The 17,173-nt window shown below is 49.7% G+C and overlaps 1 protein-coding gene across 3 annotated transcripts; it reads right to left on the bottom strand.

Annotated features, from left to right (window-relative positions):
* Window positions 1-260: 260 nt before the first annotated feature.
* On the bottom strand, window positions 261-16,559 carry AHCY (adenosylhomocysteinase). 3 transcript variants are annotated; one of them, XM_058679589.1, is made up of 10 exons: window positions 16,399-16,559; window positions 8,161-8,351; window positions 7,107-7,182; window positions 5,603-5,752; window positions 4,696-4,808; window positions 4,026-4,233; window positions 3,849-3,936; window positions 3,636-3,753; window positions 1,923-2,117; window positions 261-1,136 (listed from the first exon to the last, which is right to left on the bottom strand). In XM_058679589.1, exons 1-10 carry the CDS (start codon window positions 16,424-16,426, stop codon window positions 1,005-1,007), a joined length of 1,299 nt encoding a protein of 432 aa, XP_058535572.1. In that variant the 5' UTR covers window positions 16,427-16,559; the 3' UTR covers window positions 261-1,004. The 3 variants fall into 3 exon arrangements, with proteins under 3 accessions (XP_058535572.1, XP_058535574.1, XP_058535573.1); XM_058679591.1 differs by lacking the exon at window positions 16,399-16,559 and adding an exon at window positions 16,018-16,097; XM_058679590.1 differs by lacking the exon at window positions 16,399-16,559 and adding an exon at window positions 15,750-15,913.
* Between the last annotated feature and the right edge of the window lie 614 nt (window positions 16,560-17,173).

Raw genomic sequence — 17,173 nt, 5'->3', positions numbered from 1 at the left:
ACTCCTGGCTCTAAATGGGAGCCTGCTTATCTGCCCTATTCCCTTCTCTCTTTGTATCTCAAATAATAAAAGACTAATAACTTCTATTCAGTCTATTTAGAAGACACTTACCTGAGTTCCCTCTACCTTTTCTTCTAAGCCTAAACAGGTACCTTCCACTCTTATCATCCCACACTGCAGACAACCCTTTGTCTTGGCAAGGCTTCCTCAGTACATGAGCACAATACCCATGTCTAGTTAGTAAGATTATCTATACAATAAAATCTCAAAACTTTCAGGCACCAGAAGTTTTATTTACCCACCTTCCTGCTTTCTTTGAACACTTTACACATTATATATAAACACTATAGCCCAGGGTTATGATAGGAACCATATTACAAAGTGATGGCAGATCTATGCCTGCTTTTATGTTTTTCTGGCCCCTCTCAACCACTGGCCCTCTCTTACAGGGGTTATTTTAACCCCTATAAAATTAAGACCAATAAGGACTAAGCTCATTCATTGTTCTGAGGTTTCTGAGATGGCCCAGCACTGAGCCAGGCTCTCAGAAACACTCAGGTTAACAGCTCCTACTTGCTCTTTGATACAGTTCTTTTTCTTCTACCATAGGCTGATGAATCCGTGAACCTGTCAGCTAAGCATGTGTGTCTAACACGATAGCCCAGGTGAAGGCCTCTCTGGTAAAGTGCATGGGCCTTGTAACCACCATCACCAATTTCGAAGGCCTGACTAAGCAGTTCTAAGACCCCTGGTTTCATGGTTCCCTATAGATGTCTCCCTTGTATCTCCATCATGACCAGGGCTTAAAGAGGGGCCTCTCAATTCCCTGTGCCATACTTGGGATAACAGGAGGAGTGAGGAAGGCAGAGGCCCAAGCCTGAGTGGGCAGCCCCAGGGAGTTGATGGGGGACATCACTGACAAACTGATTGCAAACAAGGTGTCACTGGCTCTTAGGGAGGAGAGGGAGGCCTGGGCACTAGGAGGTGAAAGGCAGGCATGACTGTTAGTAGCGGTAATGGTCAGGCTTGAAGGGGCCGTCACGGGACATGCCCAGGTACTGGGCCTGCTTCTCAGTCAGCTTGGTCAACTTCACGTTCAACTTGCTCAGGTGGGCTTCAGCCACTGCCTCATCCAGCTGTGGAGAAACACAGGAAAACCTCAAGTCAGTGCCATGCCACAGAACCCCTTACCTGCATTCAGCCACCAGTTAAGAAATTTGCTTTTGTGGACTGAACCAGCAGGTGGAAGATGTCTCCTCTGTCTGTCTGTCTAACTCTGCCTCTCAAATAAATAAATCTTAGACAGGAAAACAAAACGAAATGAAAAAATGTAGCCTACAGACTGGATTCATAGATTGTGTCAAAGTTAGTTCATCCACTTATTTTTCGAAGACCTTGGTTTCTGGCTTCTCTTTAACAGTCAGCTGAGTTCAGTGGACCTGGGTTCCACAACAATGACAGCTGGTGGCAGCTGCCCCATTCCCTGGGGCACATGCTCTTCATGTCTTCAATTCCCACTCAGCCCATTTTCACTTATTTACTCTTCCAGCCCCTGTAGGCTTGTGGGTTTGTGAAGGAGGCACCGTTGCCTTGATTTTACAGATGAGAGAATGGAAGGGTAGAAGCTAAATAACTTGCCCGGGTTACATAATCTCTAAGTGATGAGACAGATTCATACTTGGGTTTCTCCCTCTCAAGCTTCTGTTCTCATCACCCAGTCCTGCCACTTGTGACTTGTTTCCAGGAATTTTTCTCCCATATGGGCCTGTTTGCTCCTCTATCAAATGTAGAGAATGATTTCAGCAATACAGAGGCCCTTATGATGCCAACAGGCAAGCACTTCATAAGCTTTCACAAGCTCTTCATGGAGAGTTCGCGGCCGGTCATGTGGCCCTTGGCTTGAGGTGGAAGTGAAAACTCACCTTCTTAGGCAGGAAGTGAACGCCAACAGCATACTTGTCGGGATGGGTCCACAGCTCAATCTGTGCCAGCACTTGGTTTGTGAACGAGTTGCTCATCACAAAGCTGGGGTGGCCCATGGCACAACCCAGGTTGACCAGCCGGCCCTCAGCCAGCAGGATGACGCGATGACCGTTCTTCAGCAAGTAGCGGTCTACCTGCAAGTGGCCGGAGCTACAGTGAGGGCCGGCAGGACACTGCTCCCATACTTAATCTGTGCTCACACAACCCTTTGTTCACTAGGCCTCCAACAATGCCCCTGAGGGACCTGAGTGGTCCAAGAACAACCTCTAGCACAAGGCAGAGAATTAACAGTAACTGGGTAATAATAACCAACATTGAGTAAGCCACTCTGAGCACACAGATCTCACATGGATAGCACCTGGTACACACCACATAATCCATTTAAGTAGTAACTATTACTGCCAAGACTTGTCTATATAACCAAATAATCTTATCAATTAAGTACTCCTATCAAGTGTTACCATCATCCTCACAGATAAACTGAAATGTACATAGTTAAGTCATTCAACACATACTAAGAAACAGTTGCAGTTTGGGTCCAAATGGTCTGAGGAAGACCCCATGTTCTCAATTACCAATAAAAAGTGGAATGCAGGTTAGTAAAGATTAGTTTAAAAAAAAAAAAAGTAATGCAGTGATACTTGAGTTCAGCTGTACACTGGAATCACCTTGGGAGCCTTAAAATACAGATACCCTAGACTCACTCCCAAAGATTCAAGTGCGGTTCCCAGGTGACTGCCAACATTTACAACTCCAAGTTTAGCAAGTGAAGGTAAAAATGGAAATTCCCAGCCTCAATGCGTCCATCTCTCCCAGCTACCTAAATAGATAATCTGCTTTCCCCTGCTTGCCCCCTTACATTTGTAATCTCTCTTCCCTCACACTGCCTCCCAAACATTTTCCCCAAAGCCAGGTTTTCTGACTACTCCAAGAGTAAGTACAGCGACAGCTCTCTGGTGCCCATTAACCTTCAACAGAGGTTAACTGCCCCACATCTGAACGAAGCCCCCTGAGGGACACCATGCCCTGGAGACTCTCCTCCTGACACTGCAGTGTTGCAGTCTATGAGACACTTAAGCAGAGGAGGAATTCTTTATCTGTCCATCTCTCCCTTATTAAAAAAAAAAAATGCACTTAATATTAAGGTTACTTAATACTCAAAAACTTTCCAGAAACTTTTTCTTATAACAGAAAACACACATACAGAGTATGATCCAAATAAATTTCACATATCCCAACTCATTTTTCAGGGGCTCCCTGCAAACCTGTTCTTTTATCAGCTCAGAAAAGGGGCCTGCTTTTCACACATCCTTTTCCAATCTTTATCCATCTTGATCCTACATGGTATGTCCATCCCTGGCATTCTCCAAGTGGAGCCTGCCATCACCCCTGCAGGGACTATGAGAACATTCTCTAAAACAGCAACTTTACCATGTACAGCTCACCTATTCCCATGTAATACCTCCAGTAAACCTGACTGGCTTTGGAACAGATCAGATACCTTCAGCCTGGTGCTGAAAGCAGGTCCTCCCTCCCTCATCCTCTGGCCAGGTTACAACAGCTACCTTACCTGCCCTCCTTGGGGGACAGCCCACAGGCAGACCCCTCCTCAGTCTATCTGCTACCCTGCTGGCAGGGCTGGGGCTTCTTACCTGGGGCTTGATGTTCACCTTCTCCACAGCATTCTCATTGAGCCACTTGACGTCAATCTCCACATCGAAGTGTCCGATGTTACACACAATGGCATCATCTTTCATCTGCTCAAAGTGCCTGTGCAGGAAACCCATTAGGGAAAAGAACAGCACAAAGTGTGCCCTTTCCTTGCCCCCGCCACCACCCTGCCAGGGCTTCTACCTAGTACCTACCGCCCAAGGATGATGTCCACACAGCCTGTGGTGGTGACAAAGATGTTGCCCTCTTTACAGGCTTCATCCATGGTGGTCACTTCATAGCCTGTGCGGACAGTGGGCATGGGTTACTTTGTGTGACCTGGTCTCTTCCCTGGCCCCGGCAGCTGAGAACTGACCCTCACCCTTTCATACCCTCCATGGCAGCCTGCAGTGCGTTGATGGGGTCGATCTCGGTGATGATGACACGGGCCCCAAAACCCCTCAGGGCCTGGGCACAGCCTTTGCCCACATCTCCATAGCCTGCTACCACTGCCACCTTGCCTGCGATCATCACATCTGTAGCCCGTTTAATGCCATCTATGAGGGACTCCCGGCAGCCGTACAGGTTGTCAAACTTGCTCTGAAAGGACAGGGGACCAGTGGGCACTGGGGACAAGCAAGCCTGGACCACTTAGTCTTCAGTGTTTCACAGGGCACTCAAAATCTCAGCCTGTGCCTCCTCCCCAATAGCCAGTGCCCCGTAGCCCTCCAGCCCTGCCCAGCTCCAAGACTTTCTCCTTAGTCTTTCTTGGCTGGTCTGGGGATCGATGACTGGATGATTGTACAAGTATTTATTTATTTAACTTAAATGTTCTTGATATTCAAAAGCATAATGTTCTTGAAAGCCAGTCCCCCTATAGAGTTCTCCCTCTCCTAATGCATTTATTACTTCACATACTCTGCCTGTAAGCCCTTCCCCTACCTCAATCAGGAGCTTCTTGTCCCTAGTCTGCAGCCCCCAGCAACACTTCCAGGTTCCCTCTTCGGTGGTCTCCTGAACTAACAGCCAGCAACTGGCACTGTCATGGCCCCAAGGGCTTACCTTGGTAACAGAGTCATTGACATTGATGGCAGGCACCTTCAGAACCCCATTAGCCATCATCTTGTAGAGGTTGTGGACCCCAGTCGTGGTCTCCTCAGAGATGCCCCTGATGCCTGAAAGGAGAAGGGATAAGCCACAGCAAGGCCACACCTGAACTCACCCCAGTTCCTCATCTTCACCCCCTAACATCATCCCACTCTCTAGGTTCCTGCTTCTACAATGGACACCACAATCTACCAAATCCCCTATATCAGCATGAGGAAAGAGAGCCTAATGCCCTCCAGGGAATCCACAAGGAATCCATCACCAGGCCTCCAGATCCCACAGAATCTGGCTTCTCCACTCACTGCTGTTGCCACCGTCTCTCACCTGGTCTGCCAACCACAGCTCATCCTCCTGCAATAGCAGCTGCACATTTTTATTTTCAAAACCCTCCCATGACTGACTGCCACTATGACTGACTGCCCTTTGCTCTCAGGATCAAGTTAAGCTTTTCCTAGGGTTCATGTGGCCTTCAGTAAAGCTCCAACCACATCCTACAGCGTTCCCCAGGGAAGGCTCCCAACATTCAGTGCAGCCACACTGGCTTCATTTTAATTCCCGCGCAGTCAATCCTTGCCTGCCGCAGGGCTTTTGCACTCTTTGTACCCACTCTTCTCTCCTCCCCTCTCTGCTTTCAACAAAGCTGGCTTCTCCACAGTTATTCCCAGTCCCCGCCCTATGGCTGTCTGTGGCAAGCAGCTCAGTCAGGCCTCCCCCGTCGGAAGTCAGGAGGCCAAGCCACAGCATGCCTGCCAGAACCTCCACAAAAATCTCCTGCTGAAGGCACTGGGAGTGCTGCCAGGCCTACTGCCTTTGTGTGGGTGTGCGGGGCCACATCCAGGCCTCCAGTCCCAGGCTTGCTCACCTGACAGGAGCTGGGGGTACTTGGTGTGGATAAGGTTGGTGAGGTCGCCACCATCGTCCAGGATCATGTTGAGGGGCCCGTCCTTAAAGTAGAGCGTCTGCTCAATGCACCACAGGTACTCCTCGTCTGTTTCGCCCTTCCAGGCGTACACTAAAGAGCAAGCAGAACATCAGGCCTGTCCTTCCCTACCAGCACCTCCTCCAGAGAACCACCTGGGCAGAGCCAACACTGTCTCCTCCCTAGTAGCCATCGCCAGCCACCTCCAGCCCCTCTGAGGACTCAGCAGTGCTAAGAACAGATAGAATTAGATAGAGCTCTTTCCCTTACCAGGTTTGTGACCAATCACTTTACCTCTCTGAGGCTTGGCTTTCTCTGGGCTCACAAGAGCATGAATTAAGGTGGGACAGAGGCCAAGCACAGCCCCCTTGTGACAGGTAATTGTGAAAATAATTACTTCCTTTCTGCCTGGGCTCCAAGGATTAGGGCATCAACCCACAGTGACCACAATTCTACCCGCAATGCCCACTGCTCAGTGGTACCAAAACAGAATCCAGGGTTTGTTGAACAGGAAGGCCTTGAAGGCTCGGCAGTGTCTGTGGTGGTCAGCCTAAGGCAGAATCTGGCTCAGGGATTACTAACAGCAGCTGCTGTGCATGCAGCACATTACTCTGCTTTGTGCCCCATTTCAGTTTGTCTCATAGAAACTCTGAGGCGGGCATGACCATTATGACCACTCACAGATGTCTAGAGAAGCCAGAATGTGCCAGTCACTTAGCATAGCATTCTGAGCAGATCCTGGAACCAGACTGCTTCAGGCTGCTAGCCACGCTCCTCCCATCAGAGGGCAAGACTGGGGTGCAGGTGTGGGGTTCCCAGGAGCCTCCTGCAGCCAAAGACACCAGCCAAACAGAGAAGCTGGCCCTTCACCCAACCAAGAACAGACAATGGTCTTGAAAGCAGAGCTGTTCCCAGAAGAGGGACATGGAGCCCAGCCAAAGCTGAGGGGCAGAGGACACACCTATTCAGCCCGGTCAGCCTGTGAATGAGTCCTCCTCTGCCCTGGGGATGCTTAGAAGGCATGCTGAATGTCCTATTTCATCACCATCACATCTACCCACTTCCCTCCCTAAGCCCAAACAAACATGAGCCCATTTTTCCTGCTGCTTTGTGCAAAAACCCTTCCTAGGCAGTAGACCTCTGGACCCAGTGTCCCTCCCAAGGTCTTCCCACTTCTTCCTTTAAAGAATGTCCCCTCCTCTGCACCTTGTATCTAATCACAGGATCCTACCCTTCCTGGTAGCATGGCTTGATGGCTCATGTTGAGTCAACAAGTATCTTCCACACCTTGTCAGATGACAGCGAGACACAGACATCTTTCCTAACAGTCCCTAGGCTAGGATTCTGAGGCTGTGCCTCCCTCCCTCCCCTGCTGCAGGAGTTCACAAAGCAAACAGAAAAAAATCCCTTCATATTTTCCCATGTCCAAGCAGCAAGCAGAGCTCACCTGGAATGCCGGCCTTGGCAATAGCAGCCGCTGCATGGTCCTGGGTGGAAAAGATATTGCAGCTAGACCACTGTACCTAGAAGGAGCAGACAAACAGGGCAGCGGGTCACTGAAGGCTCGGAGGCACCAGGGTGAACTTGGCAGGGGGAGGCGAAAGCCTGGGATGAGAAGCTTGGGACCTAGGCCAGCCAGGTCTGCAACCACAGAGTGGAGACTCTGGGTGAGTCTCTGGAAGCCAGAGTACTGACAAGATCTGACAGCTGTTAAAACATCATCACTCTAATGGGTGCATGGAACGGAAAGGGCTGAAGTAAGGAGAAAATTGCAGAAGCAATTATAGAGAGCCCAGACAAAAGGTACAGAGGTGGCAGTGGAGGTGAGAGACACTCAGATCCTGGTATGTATTAGAACAATGAGCTGACAGAATTGGCTGAGGGTCTGAAAGGCTGAATTTCCCATTTACCAATGTGGGGGATAGAGAGAAGCACAAAATCATGGGTTTTCTTGGGCACATTGAGCTTGAATTATGTTCCAGGCCTCCAGGTGGAGGCCTCCAGCACCAGCAGCTGGAATAACAAGGGTGGAGTGCCAGGGAGAAGTCCAGGCTGGTATTGCATAGATTTAGGGCTCATCATCACACACACAGTATTCAAAGCCATAAAATCAGACTAAGAGAGTGACAGTTCAAAAGAAAGAAGAGATCCAAGGACTGAACCGTGCAGCAGTCTCAGCGATCTTGAGACACCACCTTGCTCCCTGGCAGAGCTACCTGTCAGTCATTGGTACCTGGGCTGAGCTGAGCCAATCAAGGTGCTTCATTGTTCTGGCAGCCGTGCTCAGTCCAAGGCACATGATCCTAGGAGGGCCAACTAGAGCCAGCCCCTAAATGGGACAGACTACTCAAAGGGTGGAAGCACTGGGAGAAAGAACTCCAGTGACAGGGAGGAGCTCCTGCTGGTCTTGAGGTCACCATGCCCCATACCCACAAGTTCTTCCTTAGATGAACCTGAAGGAGGCAGGGGACTCGCCCGCGGGCACATGGCTGTGAGCTCACCTCAGCACCCAGGGCAACAAGGGTCTCGATGAGGACAGCAGTCTCCACAGTCATGTGCAAGCAGCCGGCAATGCGGGCACCCTTCAGTGGCTTGGAGGCCGAGTACATCTCCCGCATGCGCATCAGGCCTGGCATCTCGTTCTCGGCAATGTCCAGGGCCTTGCGTCCCCATGCAGCCAGGCCGATGTCCGCTGTGGGCACAAGATGGGAGGGAGTTCTGTGAGCTGCCTTCTCCTACTGTTACTATGAGAGGAACAGGCTCATGTTTGAAAGTACAACCTAGTCTTGTCACTGCATTCTCTCACTCATGCACAAAAGTCAGGACAATCAGAAAGAATGGTCCCTGCCTGCCTGCAGCTTGCAGCCTTGTGGGAGAACACATTTAATCAAAGGAATGTGCAGGTACTTGAAAATCACCACACACACAAAAATAGCTGACTATACCTCCCCCATTCTTCCCACTGATGCCTCCTCACTTCCCAGACTGTAGCTCCTGGCCCTCCAGCTTCCTCCCCAAGGCATTCATTTTGGTGATCCAACATTCATAAACAGTATCCAAACACCCTGGACTTGATGCAGTTCCTTGATCTAGCTAAAAATGTAAAATAAATGCTTCTCCCACACTCTTCTTTCTACATGACGAAAACTCAGTGCATTTAACACTCTTGACTTAACTCTGCCCCAAGGGATCAGGACTGGTTTGTGTAATAAGTAATCTAAGACAATAAAACTGGGCATGATCAGAACCATTCTCCCGTCTTCTGTAAGCAAGCGCCTACCTGCCCCATGCAGGGAGCGTGTGTTCTCTGCTTTCCCATGCAGAGACCTATCCAGAGACCTTCCCATGCCTTGCCTAGAACTCGCTCACAGGGGTCGGTCAGGCATCACTTGGCTTTTGTACTAACCTACACCCTCTGGATTCAGTGCTACCATCAATAAAAGGTCTGTTCTGACTTCAACTGCTGTCCCAAGTTCTCAAGCAGGAAAGGATATTATGGGCTCTCTCATGACCTCAACACAATATTTTTCCCTCTCATCTCCCCCTCCTCCTATTGTACCAGCTCATTCCCAAGGTCAGTCCCTAGGTCAGTGTTTACAAACTTCTCTGAAAATAGGAATCATTTGGCTTGTAAATCTCACCCTGGAAATCAGACCCAACAACTCTGGTAGAGGGCTTGGTACTCCTGGCAATTCCTATCTACTGCTGATTCTTCCAAAGGGGAACAGGTGGGACAGGATGAATACTTTATTAATACATCCATTAAACTACAGTGCATCTAAACAATGTTATAAATGCAAATATTCCTCCATCAGAGGGCCCATTCCCTGTCATCCTGCCACCTGCGACCCCAGGCACCCACCCAGGTAAATCCCTCAGCAGTGATAGCGTTCCTTTGAAGTCTGGATGTCAAGCAACCAGCTCTGGCCATGTTTCTCTCTATAGCCCAACTCCAGCAAAGCTGGAAGGTCAAAACCTCCATGAATCCTACCAATTTTCACTGTCCCTCACCACATCCTCTTCATGAGCTCACTTTCTTCCTTCCAGAGTCTCAGATTCTCCTATCCATCTCCTCCACTCTTTCTCCAACAAATCACTAGCAAAACTCCAATCCTGGTTAAACCCAACAAAGCAAACAGGACAGCAGCACCCAAAGAGGTCTCATTTGTGAAGACCACAATTCTGAAGGGACACAGAGCACTTTCAACAATCCTATTTTATCTTCTAGTCAATGGACTCTCCCTTTCTATTCTCCCCACACTTCCAATGCTTTCTTCCAACACGTTAACTGACGACAGCCCTACTCCACAGCTCACTGAGAATTCAGAACTATGCTATTTTTCCTCTATGGCATCTGCTAGCCTTCCTCATCTGTAGCCACCAGACTGGGCATTCATTCCTTTGTCACAGTGGATAAGATGTCCTTTGCTCCTGCCTTCTCTTATGTCCTCGTGGACCTCACTGCTCAAAAGCAAAATAGCCATCCTCCAGCTATGCGAAGACCAGCCGGGTCCCCACAATTGGATGATCAGTTACCATGTTCATGTTTCTCCCAGAAATGCTGACCCTACTAATGGATCCTTTCTGAAAAACCTCTCTTTTCCTAGTGCCTATGACTGGCCTCCTGTGCTCTTCCTCTCTTCCTGGCTCCTCTTCATCTAGCAGACCCTAATGTTTGGAAGTCTTTAGGTCACCATCACCACTTTCTCACACTCCTGCCAGATGAGCTCATCTAGCCTCAAGGCATTAAATACCTTCTCTACAACAACTCCTACGCATTTGTCTCCAGCCAGCTTCTCCCCTAAACTTAATACTGTCTAAGCCAACTGCCCATTCAACATCTCCACTTGAAAATCCAATTGTATCTATTAGGTGCCAAGTTTGAGGCCTCATGACTCGTTGGCCACTCCACCCCTGCCTGTTACTTGCCAAATCTTCCCATTTTAGGGAAACGAAACTACCATTCAATCAGTTCTTTTTGTCAAAAACTGTAAGACTTTATGATTCCTCGTTTCAATGCCAACAGCATTTTTAAAGAAATATATTTGTATTGGAAAGGCAGATCGGATTTTTTTTTTAAGATTTATTTCTTTTTATTGGAAAGTTAGATATACAGAGAGGAAGAGAGACAGAGAGGAAGATCTGTTCACTGGTTCACTCCTTAAGTGGCCGCAATGGCCAGAGCTTAGCCAATCTGAATCCAAAAGCCAGGAGCTTTTTCCAGTCTCCCAAGTGGGTACAGGGTCCCAAGGTTTTGGGCCATCCTCGACTGCCTTCCCAGGCCACAAGCAGGAAGCTGGATGAGAAACAGGGCTGCCAGGACATGAACCAGCACCCATACAAGATCCTGGCACATGCAAGGTAAGGACTTCAGCCACTAGGCCACCATGCTGGGTCCACTGATCAGATTTAGAGAGAAAGAGAAACAAAGAGATTTTCCATCTTCTGGTTCATTCCCCAAGTGGTCACAACGGCCAGAGCTGAGTCAATGTTAAGCTAGGAGCCACGGTGTTTGTTTTGAGTCTTTGACCCAGGTACAGGATCCCAAGGCTTTGGGCCATCTTCAGCTGCTTTCCCAGGCCACAGACAGGGATCTGGATGGGACAGAGCAGCTGAGACATGAACCAACACCCATATGGAATCCCGGTACTTGCAAGGTGAGGATTTAGCCAGTGAGCCATCACACCATGCCCTATCAGCACATTTTGACTCAACATCCAAAATTCGTAAGCAATCCAGCTGTAACTCGCCACCTCCCCTAAGTTGCCACTTCTCAGTTGGACTATGAAAGCAACTCTTCCCTGGTCCCCTGCTCGCATACACCACACTCCTGATAGTAGCCAGAGGGAAGCTTTTGAACCTTTAAGATGTTAGTATTACTGATAAAACTTCACAGTATTAGTGTTCCTATTAAGAATATCAGTTATCTTCTGGTAAATTAATCAAATAAACCAAACAAAAGCCCTCCCTGGCTTCCTCTACCCCAGAAAACCCTAATTCAGACCCAGTATGGTGGCTAAATTGGCTAATCCTCCTCCTTCAAGTGCCAGCATCCCATATGGGTGCTAGTTCATGTTCCACCTGCTCCACTTCCCATCCAGCTCCCTGCTTATGGCCTGGGAAAGCAACAGAAGGTACCCCAAAGCCACACCTAACTCCCATGGCCTCTCCCACTCCCATGTGGAAGACCTGGAAGAAGCTCCTGGCTCCTGGCTGCAAATCTGCTCAGCTCCAGCCATTGTAACCACTTGGGGAGTGAACCAGTGGATGGAAGATCTGTCTGTCCCTCTCTCTGTAAATCTTTCCAATCAAAATAAAGACATCTGGGCCCAGCGGCGTGGCCTAGCGGCTAAAGTCCTCACCTTGAACACCCCAGGATCCCATATAGGCGCCAGTCCTAATCCCAACAGCTCCACTTCCCATCTAACTCCCTGCTTGTGGCCTGGGAAAGCAGTCGAGGATGGCCCAAAGCTTTGGGACCCTGCACCCACGTGGGAGACCTGGAAGAGGTTCCAGGTTCCCGGCTTCAGCTTAGCACAGCACCGGCCCGTTGCGGCTCACTTGGGGAGTGAATCATTGGACGGAAGATCTTCCTCTCTGTCTCTCCTCCTCTCTGTATATCTGACTTTATAATAAAAAATAACAAGTAAATCTTAAAAAAAATCAAATAAAAACAAAATAGAAAACCTAATTCATCACTTGCCCTTCAAGCCCTTTTGGTTAACCCTCTCCCTGAGCTTCTCCCCTCATCTTTGTTCAGCTAATCAAACTTCCTGTCTTTAGCAGAGCAAACTCATTTTCACCTCAGAAATTTAATTTACCCAGCTCTTAGCCTGGAAGGCTCTTCCCTTAGTACCTAGCACAAAGTATGTGCTCAAAAATCCCTAGAAACAGGAAATCAATTGTTCTATTCATGATGGAGGGGCAGAGAGCTGGCCAGGGTGACTCAAAGAGAGGGGATATTAAGGTAGTTCAGTACTTTACTCTGAGTGAGGCAGGAAGCCAAGTTTTAAAGGGGCAATCAGGGAAGACACTGTGGGACAGCCAGTTAAGCCACAACTCTGCTCCACTTACCGCCCAGCTCTCTGCAAACGCATTGGGAGGCAGCACATGACTCAAGTGCCCAAGTTCACTGCACCCAAGTCAGAGACCAGGAAGTCCCTCCCTCCGGGCTTTGGCTGGTCCAGTCTGGCAGTTGTAGTCATTTGGAGAGCAAGTCAGCTGGAAGATCTCAATCACATCCTCCCTCTGACACTCTTTCAATAAAAATGCTGCTTGAGAAGACTACCCCCATTACACACACACACACAGGCTTTAGCTTTCATCTATGGAACAAGAAATCCAGGAACATCTTTAAGGAAGGAGATCGGAACTGAGTGACAGCAGTGGAGACAGAGCAGTGGCAGGTTTCCTCACATAATAAAAGGAGACAACATTGTCTGTACACCTTTTCCATTCTTGTCCTGGGGTCACCTTTAGGGCCTGGTACAAAGGACTGGCAATGTGTACTGACCATCTAGGCGTCTGCATGGTAGATCTCAATGAAAGAACGTTCATGAAAGGGACTGGCACGGAGCACAGATGGCAGAAAACAAATCTGAACCTAGTCTAACTCCTAGCATTTACCAGTGAGGAAAGGGCCACAGGAGGGTCTGCCCAGGTTCCACAGCCGGTCAGCGGTAGAGGAGGAACCGGCAGCCAGCCAGCCCGGAGCCGAGGTCAGTTCCAAGACCACCCCCTCCACGGGGGCCCCAACTGCAGGAGACAGCGGGTTACAGTCTGTTCTGGGAAGTCCCACCCCTTCTTTTTTAATTATTTCTTTTTTTTTTTTTGGAAGTTAATTAACGTAGTATTGAGTGACCAACATGTTAGAAAATGCAAGTTCTTAACCACATCCTGTAACTACTTCCTTGACATCTCAATTTTAGTATATACACAACCAGCTGCTATGAACCTTTTTTTTCTCCCAAGTTAACATGTTTTTGAGTTTAACCTAAATCAGAGTGGCACAGGAACAGTGGAAGCATCAACATTAACATCCATCATACAGATAACAGCTGAGTACAAACTTAACATCAAAGTTTCTATGCAGTTACATCTTGTTTAGCATTAATAGTTATAAACTGATAAAGTTTTTTGGGGGAAGAAAATTAAGTCACAATTTAAACTTTGCAGTATATAGTGATTAAGCATGGTTTTATAGCACTTTGCATTTTAACAACTGAAGAATAGAAAAGTTCTACCAACACCTGTCCCTCCAGCTAAAAATAGCTTCCAATGCCTTCCAGGCAACTGTGCCAGCTTGAGTTTGCTGTGAGACCCTTACACCCAGGGGGGCAAGATGGGGTTTTCAGTTCCCAGGGAGGAAAGGACTTACAGAAGTCACAGGAACATTTGTCCCAGGACAAGCCAACAGAACCCCAAGGCTCTCTCTGCACCTCAGTGAAGTCATCATCCCAGACCTCGCTGTGAGCTCAGGAGTAAACATGCCACTCACAGGACATGGTCTGTCACACATAAAGACCTCCTTCCCTCACCTCAGCCAAGCTCGCTCACCTCCACCTGCAGCCTCACCTCCACTGCTCCCACCCCTCACCTTCCAATCCCTCCCCACACCCAGACATGTCCCAATTCCAGCTCTGCCACAATGTGACCTTAACCTAACCTTCCTGAGCTTCGGTTGCATCATCCACAATGGGTGAACTCACATTTCTTTTTTTTTTTTTTTTTTTTTTAAGATTTTATTGTTATTGGAAAGCCGGATGTACAGAGGAGGAGAGACAGAAAGAAAGATCTTCCGTCTGACGATTCACTCCCCAAGTGAGTCGCAACGGGCCGGTATGCGCCAATCCGATGCCGGGCCCAGGAACCTCTTCCGGGTCTCCCACGCGGGTGCAGGGTCCCAAAGCCTTAGGTGGTCCTCGACTGCTTTCCCAGGCCACAAGCAGGGAGCTGGATGGGAAGTGGAGCTGCTGGGACTAGAACCGGCACCCATATGGGATCCCGGGGCGTTCAAGGCGAGGACTTAAGCCGCTAGGCCACGCCGCCGGGCCCGTGAATATATTTTTTTTAAGATTTATTTATTTTATTACAAAGTCAGATATACAGAGAGGAGGAGAGACAGAGAGGAAGATCCTCCATCCGATGATTCACTCCCCAAGTGAGCTGCAACGGGCCGGTGCTGCGCCGATCCGAAGCTGGGAACCAGGAACCTCTTCCGGGTCTCCCACGCGGGTCAGGATCCCAAAGCATTGGGCCGTCCTCAACTGCCTTCCCAGGCCACAAGCAGGGAGCTGGATGGGAAGTGGAGCTGCCGGGATTAGAACCGGCGCCCATATGGGATCCCGGGGCGTTCAAGGCAAGGACTTTAGCCGCTAGGCCACGCCGCCGGGTCCGTGAACTCATATTTCAACAGAATGTCTTCAAGTTGTTTCCCCCTCAGGACCACAGTTTCTTCTTCAGTATCACAGGTGACTGCCCACTTTCTATAAAGATCTTTATTAAAAATTTATCTATTTATTTGATAGGCAGAGAGAGAGAGAGATCTTCCATCCACTGGTTCACTTCACAAAGGCTGCAACAGCCAGAGCTGAGCTGGGTCTGAAGCCAGGAGCCCAAAGCCTCTTCAGGGTCTCTCTTGTGGGGGGCAGCACTTGGGCCATCCTCACTGCTTTCCCAAACAGGGATTCAAACCAGCACCAGTACAGGATGCTGACATCACAGGTAGCAGCTCTACCCACTATGCCATGGCGTATTCACCGATGAGACTTCAAAACCTCTATGGGAAAACTGAATGAAAATAAATTTTGGTGCAAAAACTTCTGAAATTCCTGTGTTAAGTACTCTTAACACACAGGGAATACTTAAAGATAACTAGATGGCAGGGGTTCGAATCTTGCTCCACTACCTCCAGCTGCAAGATTGTAAGCCAGTTACTTTCGTGTCCCAGAATTCCCACTGTAAAATCCTCACCACCACCACCCCGAATCAGTCCTCACCCCCGGAAGCCCTGAAAACAAAATGAGTTATCCCAGAATGAAGCTAGAAGGTAGTACACCATTCCACAATAAACGCTCCAATAAACGTTAACCGTCTGATTTTTCTAATCACTGAAAATTTTCTTCGAGATTCCCAGCACACCTGTCGCTGCAGCCCAGCTGGATGACACCCTGTCCCCAGCACACACACTCAGAGACTGAGCCACCCCTAAGTTAAGGTGTGGGAACCCCAGCCCGCCCCACCACCGATGCACACTCCGCGGCTCCAGGGCCATGCAGGAGGCCTGCAGAGGGATGGGCCTTTGTCCTGGGACCGGCCAGGTCCAGGAGGCCGGATCCCAGCCCCCAGCGAATCCCCACAGGTGCCCAAGATCCCAGGCCGCGGCCAGGTGCATTCCCGCTCTCCGCCCTCGCCGGCAGCGGGAGAACACGCCGCCAGTTCGCCACTGCACAGCCCGCTCGGAGGAAGTGGGCGCCGCGCAGCACGCCGGGACTTGTAGTCCGAGGCCGCCTGAGACGACCCTCTCGCTGCAGCGTGAGAACTCCAACCCCCAGATGGCCCCGCGCGGCCAGGAATGCGCCGAGCCTACGATTTCAAGGGGTCCCGGACACCTTTGGGCTGGCCCCCCGAGGCCGACACGCACAGCAAGCAGCAGGCTGGCCCTGTTAAGTCGCCACCCTGAAGACTCCGCAGGCGGCGTGAGGTAACGGCGGCGGCTGACTACTAGTCCTGGAACTCACCGACTTTGTAGGGCAGTTTGTCGGACATTTTGGCGGCGCTGCTGCACGCAGTGATGGACACGGACGGAAGGGTGGGGTGTCGAGCAGGACTCGGGGTCGGGGCAGGCGGCAGGAATTTGCGCGTGGCGCCGGCGCCTTAAATCGCTCGCGCGCTTTGCATATTCATGAGCCCTGCCGGGGGCGGGGCCCAACGTGCGGGGGGCGGGACCGGAACGGACTTCGATCCCTGCTCCGGCCGAATTTTGCCGTTTGTGGTCGACCTGTGGTACGGTTCCCCCAGAGGCACTGGCTTTCATTCATTCATTAATTCATTCATTTCCCCCAAGCGAATCCAAGTTAAGATCAAGAGAAGCTCAACTTGCAGCCAGTTCACTTCAACGTCTTCATCTGTAGAAGTGGGCCGCGTGGCACCTGCCACACAAGAGTATGAGAGGTCGCAGTATGGCAAGTGCATAATACATCCCGAATCTTTGCCCGCGTAGTCACCACCCCAAATGCTATAACACATTTGCTTGCATTTCTTTACACTCTTACACACATGGAGGTGAGGATAACAGTTTATAGAACGATGTACTCAAGACCTGTATGTGTGATGTCCCCAACACACTTGCCCTCCCACACCTTGGTTTTCCCGGGGACCATGACGTCGCTCAGGGCCACGCAGGTGGTTTGGGTATGTTTGTGGTTGCTGCCTAGAGCGCTTCCCTGTGTATACAGACTATGATTTATTTATTGCATTTGGCTGAAAGTCAGGAGGAATGTGCGTTGCTGTTGC

Source organism: Ochotona princeps, chromosome 22 (genome assembly GCF_030435755.1).
Source record: "Ochotona princeps isolate mOchPri1 chromosome 22, mOchPri1.hap1, whole genome shotgun sequence".
Classification (NCBI taxonomy): domain Eukaryota; kingdom Metazoa; phylum Chordata; class Mammalia; order Lagomorpha; family Ochotonidae; genus Ochotona; species Ochotona princeps.
The sequence above is the reverse complement of the archived record's forward strand: the minus strand, read 5'-3'. Positions and strand labels throughout refer to the sequence as shown.